The sequence below is a fragment of the Pezoporus occidentalis genome, unplaced genomic scaffold, assembly GCF_034315485.1.
Source record: "Pezoporus occidentalis ecotype Australia unplaced genomic scaffold, CSIRO_AGI_Poc_V1 ctg388, whole genome shotgun sequence".
Taxonomy (NCBI): Eukaryota; Metazoa; Chordata; class Aves; order Psittaciformes; family Psittacidae; genus Pezoporus; species Pezoporus occidentalis.
In genome coordinates, this window is record NW_026915711.1 from 147,202 (window position 1) to 158,750 (window position 11,549).

The 11,549-nt window shown below is 65.4% G+C and overlaps 2 protein-coding genes across 2 annotated transcripts; one reads left to right on the forward strand and one right to left on the reverse strand.

Moving 5' to 3' along the window:
• The first annotated feature begins 1,213 nt into the window (after nt 1-1,213).
• RAD9A (RAD9 checkpoint clamp component A) lies at nt 1,214-3,561 on the forward strand. The gene is made up of 11 exons (XM_062632259.1): nt 1,214-1,325; nt 1,423-1,493; nt 1,593-1,727; nt 1,814-1,928; nt 2,022-2,121; nt 2,248-2,357; nt 2,430-2,536; nt 2,621-2,685; nt 2,762-2,863; nt 2,956-3,178; nt 3,268-3,561. The coding sequence occupies exons 1-11, from the start codon at nt 1,292-1,294 to the stop codon at nt 3,364-3,366; spliced, it is 1,161 nt and encodes a 386-aa protein (XP_062488243.1). The 5' UTR covers nt 1,214-1,291; the 3' UTR covers nt 3,367-3,561.
• On the reverse strand, nt 3,417-8,414 carry PPP1CA (protein phosphatase 1 catalytic subunit alpha). Its single transcript, XM_062632260.1, has 7 exons — nt 8,285-8,414; nt 6,543-6,674; nt 6,208-6,438; nt 4,739-4,843; nt 4,426-4,649; nt 3,993-4,127; nt 3,417-3,790 (listed from the first exon to the last, which is right to left on the reverse strand). Exons 1-7 carry the CDS (start codon nt 8,337-8,339, stop codon nt 3,680-3,682), a joined length of 993 nt encoding a protein of 330 aa, XP_062488244.1. The 5' UTR covers nt 8,340-8,414; the 3' UTR covers nt 3,417-3,679.
• Between the last annotated feature and the right edge of the window lie 3,135 nt (nt 8,415-11,549).

Here is an 11,549-nt window from a genome sequence, read left to right on the forward strand (position 1 = left end):
TGCGTGCGGGAGGGAAGGGATTTGCTGAGCCCCCCCCTCACCACAGCCTCCCCAATGGGACCCTTTCCCTGTTCCATTGCTTCCCTCACACAGCTCATGCACGGCGTCAGCCTTCCAGCTGTGAGCTTCCCACTGCTTCCAGCACCTGAAGGATGGGGAGACCACGCGCTGCTGCCAACCCGGCTACAGCATCCCCCTCCCACAGGCGCTGCTTGGGAGGCAGAGCCCACAGGTGTGGGTCAGGGATCCTCAGAATCACGGAATCATCCAGGTTGGGAAAGGGCTTTAAGAGCACAAAGTCCAACCCCAAGGCCACCATAACCCATAGCACTGGGGCCTTGTCTATGGGGTTTGTGAGCACCTGCAGGGCAGTTCCAATGCCTGAGCACCCTCTGGGGCAGGAATTGTTCCTCAGCTCCATCTAAACCTGCCCTGGGGCAGCTTGAGGCCGTTTCCTCTTGTCCCATCCCTTGTTCCTTGGGAGCAGAGCCCAGCCCCTCCTGGCTCCATCCTCCTCTCAGGCACTTGGAGGCAGCCATCAGGTCCCCCCTGAGCCTTCTCTTCTCCACATTGAACCCCCCAGGTCCCTCTGCCCCCCGGGATGGGTTTATCAGCTCCTGCCCCCCATGTGGGGCCTCCCCCTAGCTCCGGGACCCCTTTCCCACCCCACATCCCATGGGAGGGCCCCGAGCGTGCCCCGGGGTGAATGGAAGGGATTGAGGTGAATGAGAGCCCGGTGTGAACCCGGGGGGGGGGATCGGGCTTCCCCCGCCACTCGCCGTCGAGGCCCGATTGGCTGAGCTCTGCGTCACTCCAATGCGCGCAGCCAATAGCGAGCCGAGGAGTGGGCGGGCTTACGGCGGGAAGCCAGCGGCGTAGGGCGGGACCGCGCCGGGTGACGTAAGGCGCGAAAACGCCGCCGGGCCTTCGCGCTGCGGCGCTGACCAATCAGCTGCAGGTAGGGGCGGGACGGAGGCCGGCGCTCCACCAATCGGAGGGCGGCGGGGGAGGGCGGCGCGGGAGACGGGAAGGTGCCGGCGCGGAGGTGAAGCGGGAGGAACCACGGCGGCGGGGGGCGGGGGGGGGGGCCGGGAGGGACCACTCGGGGGGCGCGGGGAGGAGGAGGGGGGGGGGAAGGAGTTTGGGGGGGGGGGGGGAAGGCCAAGAGCAACCGGGTGTGGCAGGAGGGGCGTGGCTTCCGTGGGGAAAGGGGCGTGGCCTCGGCTCCGGGGCGTGGCCTGCGGCGGGAGGCGCGAAGCCGCCACGTGTGCGCTGGGTCCAAGCCCGCGCCATGAAGTGCGTCATCGTGGGAGGCAACGTTAAAGGTGAGCGGGGCCATGGGGGGCGGCCATGGGGTGTGTGTGTGGGGGGGGCAATGGGGTGCCCTTCCTCACCCCCCCCGCCCCACATCCTCTTCCTCAGTCCTCGGCCGAGCTGTGCACTCCCTGTCCCGGATCGGCGATGAGCTCTACCTGGAGCCCACTGAGAACGGGGTACGGGGGAACCAAAGGGGCCGGGAGCTGTGGGGCCAGCAGTGCCCCCCATTGTCCCCACTGAGCGACAGCCACCCTATGCGTGTGCGGTGTCCCCAGCTCTCCCTGCGCTCCATCAACTCCTCCCGCTCCGCCTTCGCCTCCTTCCTCTTCGCACCCCACTTCTTCCAGCGGTACGAGGCGGGCGGCCCCCAGCCCGACACCGAGCTCTTCCGATGCAAAGTGCTCATGAAGGTGCAGCCCCCTGTGCCCCACCACCACCCCCCCCCATTGCTCCAGGAGCGCTTTGGGGGTGACTGCCCCCATCCCCATCCCTCCAGTCCTTCCTGGGTGTCTTCCGCTCGCTGCCCTCGCTGGAGAAGACGGTGGAGAAATGCCTCATCCTGCTCAAAGCCCAGCTCAGCCGCTTGGTCGTGCAGCTGCACTGCAAGTACGGTGCGTGCTGCGTGCTGGTGCTGGCGGGGGAACGGATGGGTGCAGAGGGGCAAAACGCGGAGCCCGGCCCCACCGCAGTGTCCTCCCTGCCAGGCGTCACCAAGACCCACAACCTGGCCTTCCAGGAGTGCGAGCGGCTCCAGGCTGTCTTCGACACCCAGCGATGCGCCAGCAGCCTCCGCGCCCCGGCGCAGTGAGTGGGGACCGGGGCTGGCTGTGGGGACACTGGGATGGGCTGAAGGCAGAGGGACCCCGTTTCTATGGGACAGGGGGGAAGAGGGGGGGGGATTTGGGGTGCTCACCCCAATGGGTCGCACAGGCTGCTGGCAGAGGCCGTGGTCCACTTCCCGCTGACGCTGGCCGAGGTGACGCTGAGGGTTGACCCTGGGGGCAAGATCAGCCTCCGGAACTACGTGGAGGACGAGGCGGGTGAGTGCTATGGGGCTGGGGTGCCCTTTCCCTAGCGTTGGGGTGCCCTCACGGCCCCCCCTCCTGCCCCAGAGCTCAGCAAGACGATGGTGACGGAGCTGTGCTTGGCCAAGGAGGAGTTCGAGGCAGTGGCTGCGGTCCCGGACTCCCACATCACCTTCTGCCTCCGGGAATTCCGGGTGAGGCCCTGCCCGGACCCCAGCTCCCAGCCCTGGGTCACCCCTCAGCCCCCCCCACAACCTCCCCATTTGCCCTCCCTTTAGGGGCTGCTGAGCTTCGCAGAGGCCTCCAACCTGCCCCTCAGCATCTACTATGATGCACCCGGCAGGTAGGAATGGGGACCCCCAGGGCTGGCCCTTGCCTCTGGGAGCTGCCCCGCACCTTAAAGCTCTTTGTGCCCCCAGGCCGGCGGTCTTCACGCTGGCTGACGCGGTGCTGGAGGTCACCCTGGTGCTGGCCACCCTGTCGGACCCAGAAAGCAGCTCCCAGCACCCCACATCCAACGGGTAGGAGCTGCAGGAGGGCGCCAGTCCCCCCTTGGCATCAGTAGGGACCAGAGTGAACGCTCCCTGCTCTGCCTCTGCTTACTGCACCCCAGCGCGTCCCACACGCCTGCCCCTTCGGAGGACTTCGCTGACGACCTGGAGGCCTTCATGGTGGCAATGGAAACCAGCGCCTGCGAGGAGAGCACGAGGGAGCCCCCCAGCCCCACCTTCCCCCTGCGCACCCCACATCGCCCCCCCAGCGACCCGGAGGAGGAAGAAGAGGAGGAGGAGGAGGAGGATGGTGGCGCTGTACCAGGGACTCCCCCCCACAAGAAGGTGTGGATGGGCAGGGGGCTGCCCTGGGGGCACAGGGATGGGCACAGCCCCCTCCTGACCCCCATTTCTCTCCTTTCCCCCCCCCCCAGTTTCGCTCATTGTTTTTTGGCTCGGTGCTGACACCGGGGGGGCCCAACCCGGCCCCAACGCAGGAGGTGCTGGCAGAGGACAGCGATGGCGAGTGCTGAGCACCCCGAGGTGCTCACACACACACACACACACACACACAAAACCCTCATAACCCCCAAATTACAAGTTTATTCCCCCAAAAAAAACCCTCCTGCTCACCCCCCCCCCCTTTGCCCATCCACCTCCATAGGGTTGGGGGCTTAGAGCCCCCCCCCCCCTTAGGGCTTGCATTTGGGGTGGTGGTGGCTGGGGAAGGGAGAACAGGGTGGGGGGGGGGGGGGTGTTCAGGATCTTCCAAATAAAAAAGCCCCCCCAAAAGGAGTTGAAAGCAAAAGCGACCGGATGCTGAGGGAGGAGGGGGGGGCTCGGGCCTCATTTCTTGGCTTTGGCAGAGTTGCGGGGGGGGGTGACGGGGCGGCCGGCGGGGTTCAGCCCACTGAACTGCCCGTATTTGCCCTTGTTCTTGTCAGCTGGCTTCAGAATCTGGAGGGAAAAGGGGGGGACAAAAAGGGGGGTGTGGTGTGCACGTTGCACCCCATCCTGCCCCAGCATCCTCCTCCTGTCCCGCATTGAAGGGGGAGGCTCTGCACCTTCTCTTTGCACCCATCCAGCAGGAATTGGATGCTGGGGAGGGGGTCCTGTGTGTGTGTGTGTGTCCCCCCTTCACCCCTCTGGCATCTCCTACCTGAAAGGAGCACATGAGGGTTTCATCCACGCTCATCATGGCCCCCGCGTTGTCGAACTCCCCGCAGTAGTTGGGTGCTGAGAAGAGGGTGACGAGCTGGCGCTTGGCGAAGAACTCGTACCCGTCCTCCACTACCTGCATGGGCACCACAGGGGCTGAGCTGGACCCTAAAATACCACCCCCACCCCCAGCCACCCCCCAAAACTTGTGTGGGTCCAAGAGTTCCATCCCTGGCAGTGCTCAAGACCAGGCTGGACGAGGCTTGGAGCAAGCTGCTCCAGTGGAAGGGGTTGGGGTTGGAGCTGGATGGGCTTTAAGGCCCCTTCCCAACCCATTCTATGAAACACTGCCCTGGAGGGGCAAATCTTAGGGGTAAAAACACCCCCGACCCCATAGCAAATACCCCAGGGCGGGGGGACACCCAAGGCCATACCTGGTGCGCCCGGCAGATGAGGTCCAGGTCGTGCTTGTGCAGGAACTTGGCCACCACCTCGGCCCCAAAGGTGAAGGAGACGCCGCGGTCGTTCTCGCCCCAGCCCTGCACGTCCTTGTCGGGGTCGGACCAGAGCAGGTCGCAGAGCAGGCCCTGATCCGGGACGTCCGTGGGGCGCATGATCCGCCGGATCTGCTCCATGGACTGCAGGTCGGGAGACAGCCCTATGGGAAACGGGAGGGGGGGGGATCAGCTTCATCCTCTTCACCAGCACCCCACCATGGGGCACCCCAAAAGCGCCGTCCATGCCCACCTCCGTGGCAGCAGAAGATCTTCTCGTCCACGATAGCAGCGATGGGCAGGCAGTTGAAGCAGTCGGTGAAGGTCTTCCAGAGCTTGATGTTGTATCGCCGCTTGCCTACGGGGGGGCAAATTGGGGGTACAGCAGCTTGTGGGGCTCCCCCCCCCACCAAGTGGAGCATGGGCCCTGGTAACGGTGGCAATGCCATGGGGGTGACCCAGAGTCAGTGGGTAGGTGTGGTTGTTGGGGGGGGTGAAAAGGGGGTGCAGGGAGGGTGTAGGGCCCCCAGTGTGTGTGGCACTGGGAACACTGGGGTGCTAGAGGCTGGGTGCGGGTTCAGGGCTGGCACAAGGAGGGCACCCATGGTCACAGCAGCTCTATTAGGGGATGGAATGGGGCAGCAGGGGGATGACACTGGGGTAGACAGGGGTGACACCGGGGTGCACGGGGATGACACTGGGGGCACGGGGATGACACTGGGGGCACGGGGATGACACCGGGGTGGACAGGGATGACACCGGGGTGGACAGGGATGACACCGGGGTGCATGGGGATGACACCGGGGTGCATGGGGATGACACTGGGGGCACGGGGATGACACCGAGGTGGACAGGGATGACACCGAGGTACAAGGGATGACACCGGGGTGGACAGGGATGACACCGGGGTGGACAGGGATGACACCAGGGTACAAGGGATGACACCGGGGTGGACAGGGATGACACCGGGGTGCACAGGGATGACACCGGGGTGGACAGGGATGACACCGGGGTGCATGGGGATGACACCGAGGTACAAGGGGTAACACTGGGGTGCACGGGGATGACACCAGGGTGCACAGGGATGACACCGAGGTACAAGGGATGACACTGGGGTGCACAGGGATGACACCGGCGTACAAGGGGTGACACTGGGGTGCACGGGGATGACACCGGGGTACAAGGGGTGACACTGGGGTGCACGGGGATGACACCGGGGTGCCTGGGGATGACACCGAGGTACAAGGGATGACACTGGAGTGCACAGGGTGACACCGGGGTGCACAGGGATGATACTGGGGTGCCCAGGGGTGATACCAGGGTACACGGGGATGACATTGGGGTGCACGGGGATGACAACGGGGTACCCGGGAATGACACTGGGGTGCATGGGGATGACACTGGGGTGCACAAGGATGACATTGGGGTGCACGGGGATGACACTGGGGTGCACGGGGATGACACTGGAGTGCACAGGACATTGGGGTGCACAGGGGTGACAACGGGGTTCACAGGGATGACACTGGGGTGCACGGGGATGACACCGGGGTACAAGGGATGACACCAGGGTACAAGGGATGACACCGGGGTGCACGGGGATGACACCGGGGTGCACGGGGACGACACCGGGGTGCACGGGGACGACACCGGGGTGCACGGGGACGACACCGGGGTGCCCGGCCACGGCAGAGGGGTTTCGAGGGCTCCATCCCCATCACTCACACTCATCGTAGAAGCCGTAGATGCGGTTGATGCTGGCGCACTCGTGGTTGCCCCGCAGCAGGAAGAAGTTCTCGGGGTACTTGATCTTGTAGGCCAGGAGCAGGCAGATGGTCTCCAGGGACTGCTTGCCCCGGTCCACGTAGTCCCCCAGGAACAAGTAATTGCTCTCGGGGGGGAAGCCCCCGTACTCAAAGAGCCGCAGGAGGTCGTAGTACTGCCCGTGGATGTCACCTGGAGCAGGGGCAAGGAGGGACACGGAGGGGCTGTGAGGCCGCCCGGCGGGGCAGGGCAGCAGGGGCCGGGCGCTGAGCGCAGCCTGCACCCATCCTGCTCACCGCAGATCTTGAGGGGGGCCTCCAGCTCCAGCAGGATGGGCTGGCTGAGGAAGATCTCCCGGGACTTGAGGCACAGGCCCCGGATCTCGTTCTCCGTCAGCTGCACGTTCTTGCCGGGCCGTGAGCCTTGCACTGCTCCCGTTGGGGGCAACGGGGGGGACACAACACACACACATCAAGGGGGGAGCCCCATAACCCCCCCCCCCCCAATGCGGCCCCCAAGCCACGGCCCCATTGCCTGCAATGCACCTGAGCCTCAAAGCACAGAGCCTGCTCCCCCCCAATGTCCCTGAGCCCCCAAACCCACAGAACACAAATACCCCCCTGAGCGCCCCAAAACCCACAACCCCCAACAACAGCCTCAGCCTCTAAACTCCACAGCCCCCCAACCACCGCTTCCCTGAGCTCCCAAAGCCCACAGAATCCAGATAACCCCCCGAGGGCCCAAACCCCACAGCCCCCAACACCCCCCTGAGCCTCTAAACCCCACAGTCCCATAATAACCACCTCCCTGAACCCCAAAACCCCACAAACCTCCCAAACCCCACAGCCCCCAACACCCCGAGCCTCTAAACCCCACAGCCCACCAATAACCGCCTCCCTGAACCCCAAAACCCCACAAACTTCCCAAACCCCACAGCCCCTCAACAACCCCCCCGAGCCTCTAAACCCCACAGCCCCCCAATAACCACCTCCCTGAGCCCCTAAGCCACAGATGCCCCCAGGAACCCCCTCCCTGAGCCCCCAGACCCACCCCTCTCAGTCTCCAAACACAGCCCCAACACAATCCTGAACCCCCAAACCCCACAGAACCCAAAGCCACCCCCTGAGTGCCCCAAAACCCACAACCCCCAACACCCCCCTGAGCCTCTAAACCCCACAGGCCACCAATAACCACTTCCCTGAGCCCCAAAACCCCACGAAGTTCCCAAACCCCACAGCCCCCAACACCCCCCTGAGCCCCAAAACCCCACAGCCCCACGAAGCCCCCAAACCCCACAGTTCCCCAACAAGCCCCCCATAGCACCCCAAACCCCACAGCCCACAACACCCCCCTGAGCCTCTAAACCCCACAGCCCCTCAATAACCACGTCCCGGAGCCCCCAAACCCTACAGCCTCAACAACCCCTGCACACCCCAAAACCTACAATCCCCCACAGCCCCCTGAGCATCTCTAGCCCACAGCCCCCCAATAACAACTTCCTTGAGCCCCTAAACCCCACAGCCCCACCAACCTCCTGAGACCCCAAACCTCCCAACAACCCCTTGAGCACCCCAAAATCCACAGCCCCCAACACCCCTCTGAACCCCAAACCCCACAGCCCCTCAATAACCACATCCCTGAGCCCCCAAACCCCACATCACCCAACACCCCCCTGAGGACCCCAAACCCCACAGCCCAACAACCACTTCTGAACCCCCCAAACCCCATAACCCCAACCTCCACCCCCCTGAACCTCCGAACCCCACAAGCCCCCACCACCCCCCCGACCCCCCCAAACCCCCTGAACCTCCGAACCCCACACCCCCCCAACCCCACCCCCCCGAGCCCCCCAACCCCAACACCTCCCGTGTGGGGCACGCTCCCCCCCCCCCCCCAGGCACAGGCCGCGGCCTCTGCAGACCCCAACCCCCGAGGCCCAACCGCTCCCCCCCCGGGGCAGGGGCAGCCCCGGGGCCCACAGCCGCTGCCGGGGGGGGGTTCCGGGGTTCCGGGGTTCGGGGGGGGGGTCCCCGCTCACCCTCCAGGAGGCGGCTGATGATGGAGTCCAGGTTGAGCTTCTCGGTGTCCGCCATGGCCGCCGGACGCTCCCGCCCCGCCCCGCCCCGCGCAGAGCAGAGCGTACCGCCGGGGCAGCCGAGGCGGCGCGGCGCCCCCTGCCGGTGTGGAGGAGTTAGCGGTGTTAAGCGGGGGGGGGCAACGGGGGTAGACCTCGGTCCCGGGGGGGGGGGGACGACACCCCTTGGGTTCGGTGTGGGGGACACACGGGTGTCCCCACAGGTAGCACGGAGAGGGGGGGGGCAGCGGTGGAGAGGGATGGGGGGACATGGGGCATCACCGGTGATGGGGGGGGAACACGGGGGTATGGCCCCCCGCTGTCCTATCCTGTAACCACCCCGGTGTCCCCGCTCCCCCGGTGGCCCCCCGCTGTCCTATCCTGTAACCCCCCCGGTGTCCCCTCGGTATCCCCTCAGTGTCCCCCGGTGCACCCCCCCCCGTATACTCCGTTATCCCTCCCGTGTATCCTCGGTGTCCCCCGTATCCCCCCGGTATCCTACCCTGTAACCCCCCCGGTGTCCCCTCGGTATCCCCTGTATGTCCCCCCACCCCCCCCCCGGTATCCGTTATCCCTGTATCCCCCCCCCCGGTGTCCCTGTAACCCCCCCCGGTGTCCCCTCGGTATCCCCTAGTGTCCCCCGGTGCAATCCCTCCCGTGTCTCCTCGGTGTCCCCCGAAGCATCCTTCCTGTATGTCCCCCCCCGTATCCCCCCGGTATCCTACCCTGTAACCCCCCCGGTGTCCCCTCGGTATCCCCCTAGTGTCCCCTGGTGCGTGTGTCTCCCACCCCCCGGTATACTCTGCTATCCCTCCAGTATCTCCCCGGTGTCCCCCGCAGCATCATCCCGGTGTCCCCCCCCCGGTAGCCCTCCAGTGTCCTCCCGGTTTCTCCCCGTGTCTCTCCCTTATCCCCCCGGTATCCTAGCCTGCAACCACCCGGTGTCCCCTCGGTATCCCCTCAGTGTCCCCCTGTGCACCCCCCCCGTTATACTCCACCATCCCTCTGGTGTCTCCCCGGTGTTCCCCGCAGCATCATCCCGGTGTCCCCCTCATTTCCCCCCGGTATCCCCCCAATGTCCCCCCGGTATCTCCCCCAGCATCCCCCCTGGTGTCTCCCCTCTATCTCCCCGACGCCCCCCCCCCCCTCTACCCGGTAGGACCCCAGTGTCCCCCTGCGGGGTGCCCCTGGTACCCCCCTGCCTGTACCCGCCCCGTGCCCGCGGGGCCGCCGCTGTGAGCAGCCCCGGGCCGTTGCCAGGAGCCTGTTGCCACCCCAGTGTCCCCAGGGCACCCCCAAGCCTGGGTTCCTGCGGGCAGCCCGGGCACAGCGCAGGGAAAGGGGGGGCCCGAGCTCCGTTGTGCCCCTGCTCATGGAGGGGGGGAGCTGCCCCTGCCCGTCCTTCCCGATCCCTGCCCGTTCCCTGCCTGCACCAGTCCCCAGCCGGTCCCCAAGGAGGGGCCCAGGTAAACAGGCAGCGGGGACCTGCCCAAGCCGTGCCATGCCCTGGCATACGCACAGTGCTGTGCCAGGCTCCGCTGTGCCATGCCGTGCCGTGCCAAGCCCTGCTGTGCCATGCCGTGTGCTGTGCCAAGCCATGCCGTGCCATTCCCTACATCCTATGCCCTGCTGGGCATGCTGTGGCATGTATGCCATGCTGTTCCATGTGTGCCATGCTGTGCCATGTATGCCATGCTGTGCCATGTGTGCCATGCTGTGCCATGTATGCCATGCTGTGCCATGTGTGCCATGCTGTGCCATGTGTGCCATCCATGTATGCCATGCTCTGCCATGTGTGCCATGCCATGCCACGTATGCCATGCTCTGCCATGTATGCCATACTGTGCCATATATACTATGCTGTGCCATGTATACCATGCTTTGCCATGTATGCCATGCTGTGCCACATATGCCATCCATGCATGCCATGCCATACCATGTATACCATCCTGTGCCACATATGCCATACCATGCCATGTATGCCATGCCATGCCATGTATGCCTTGCCACGTATAGCATGCCATGCCATGTACACCATGCTGTGCCATGTATGCCATGCTGTGCCAGGTATACCATGCTGTGCCACATATGCCATACCGTGACATGTATGCCATGCCATGCCATGTATGCCATGCCATGCCATGCCGTGTATACCATGCTGTGCCACGTATGCTATGCCATGCCGTGTATACCATGCCGTGCCACGTATGCCATACTGTGCCATGCGAAGCCACACCACTTTGTGTCCATGCATGCCTTACCACACCACACCACGCCATGTAGGGCATGCCGAGCCACGCTGTACTGCGCGTGCCATGCTGTGCCGTGCTTTGTCATGTATACCATGCCTTGCTGCGCATGACACGCTATGCCATGCCATGTATGAGTGCCGTGCCATGTATGCCATGTTGTGCCATGTATGCCATGTGTGCCATGTATGCCATGTGTGCCATGCATGCCATATGTGCCATGTATGCCGCGCCGTGCAGTGCTGTGCATGACACGCTATGCCATGCCATGTATGAGCGCCGTGCCATGTATGAGCGCCGTGCCATGTGTGCCATGTATGCCATGTTGTGCCATGCATGCCATGTGTGCCATGTGTGCCATGTGTGCCATGTATGCCATGTGTGCCATGTGTGCCATGTGTGCCATGTGTGCCATATGTGCCATATGTGCCATGCATGCCATGCCGTGCCGTGCCGTGCCGTGCCGTGCCGTGCCGTGCCGGGCGCGCCGTTCCGCCCCACTCCGTGCCGAGCCGCGCTGTCGGGAATAGCTCCCGGGGCGGGAGCAGCCGCCAGCCTCCGCCGCTGACATTTCTGCCCCGCGGTGTCACCGTTACCGCCGGCCCCGCCTGACCCCGCCCGTGGCCCCGCTCCCGGCCGCCCCCCCCCCTCGCCCCGCACCCGGCTCCGCGCTGCCCCCGGGGCTCGGGCCCGTCCCAGGGCTCCGCACCCCGCATCCCCCCCCCGGTTCCCTTCGGCTCCCCCCGCTCCCGCCCCGCCCGCTTCCCCCCCCCCCCCCCGGGGCCGCCCCGCCCGGGCAAGAGGCGCCGCCGCCAGCACCGGGACCGGAGCGAGCAGAGCCGCTGGGAGCACCGGAGGGAGCCAGAGACACAGTGACCCACAGAGGGAGCCGCGGACACGGACCCACGGAACACGGAACACACCAATACACAGACCCACAGAACACGGACCCACCGACACACAGAGCCGCGGACACACGG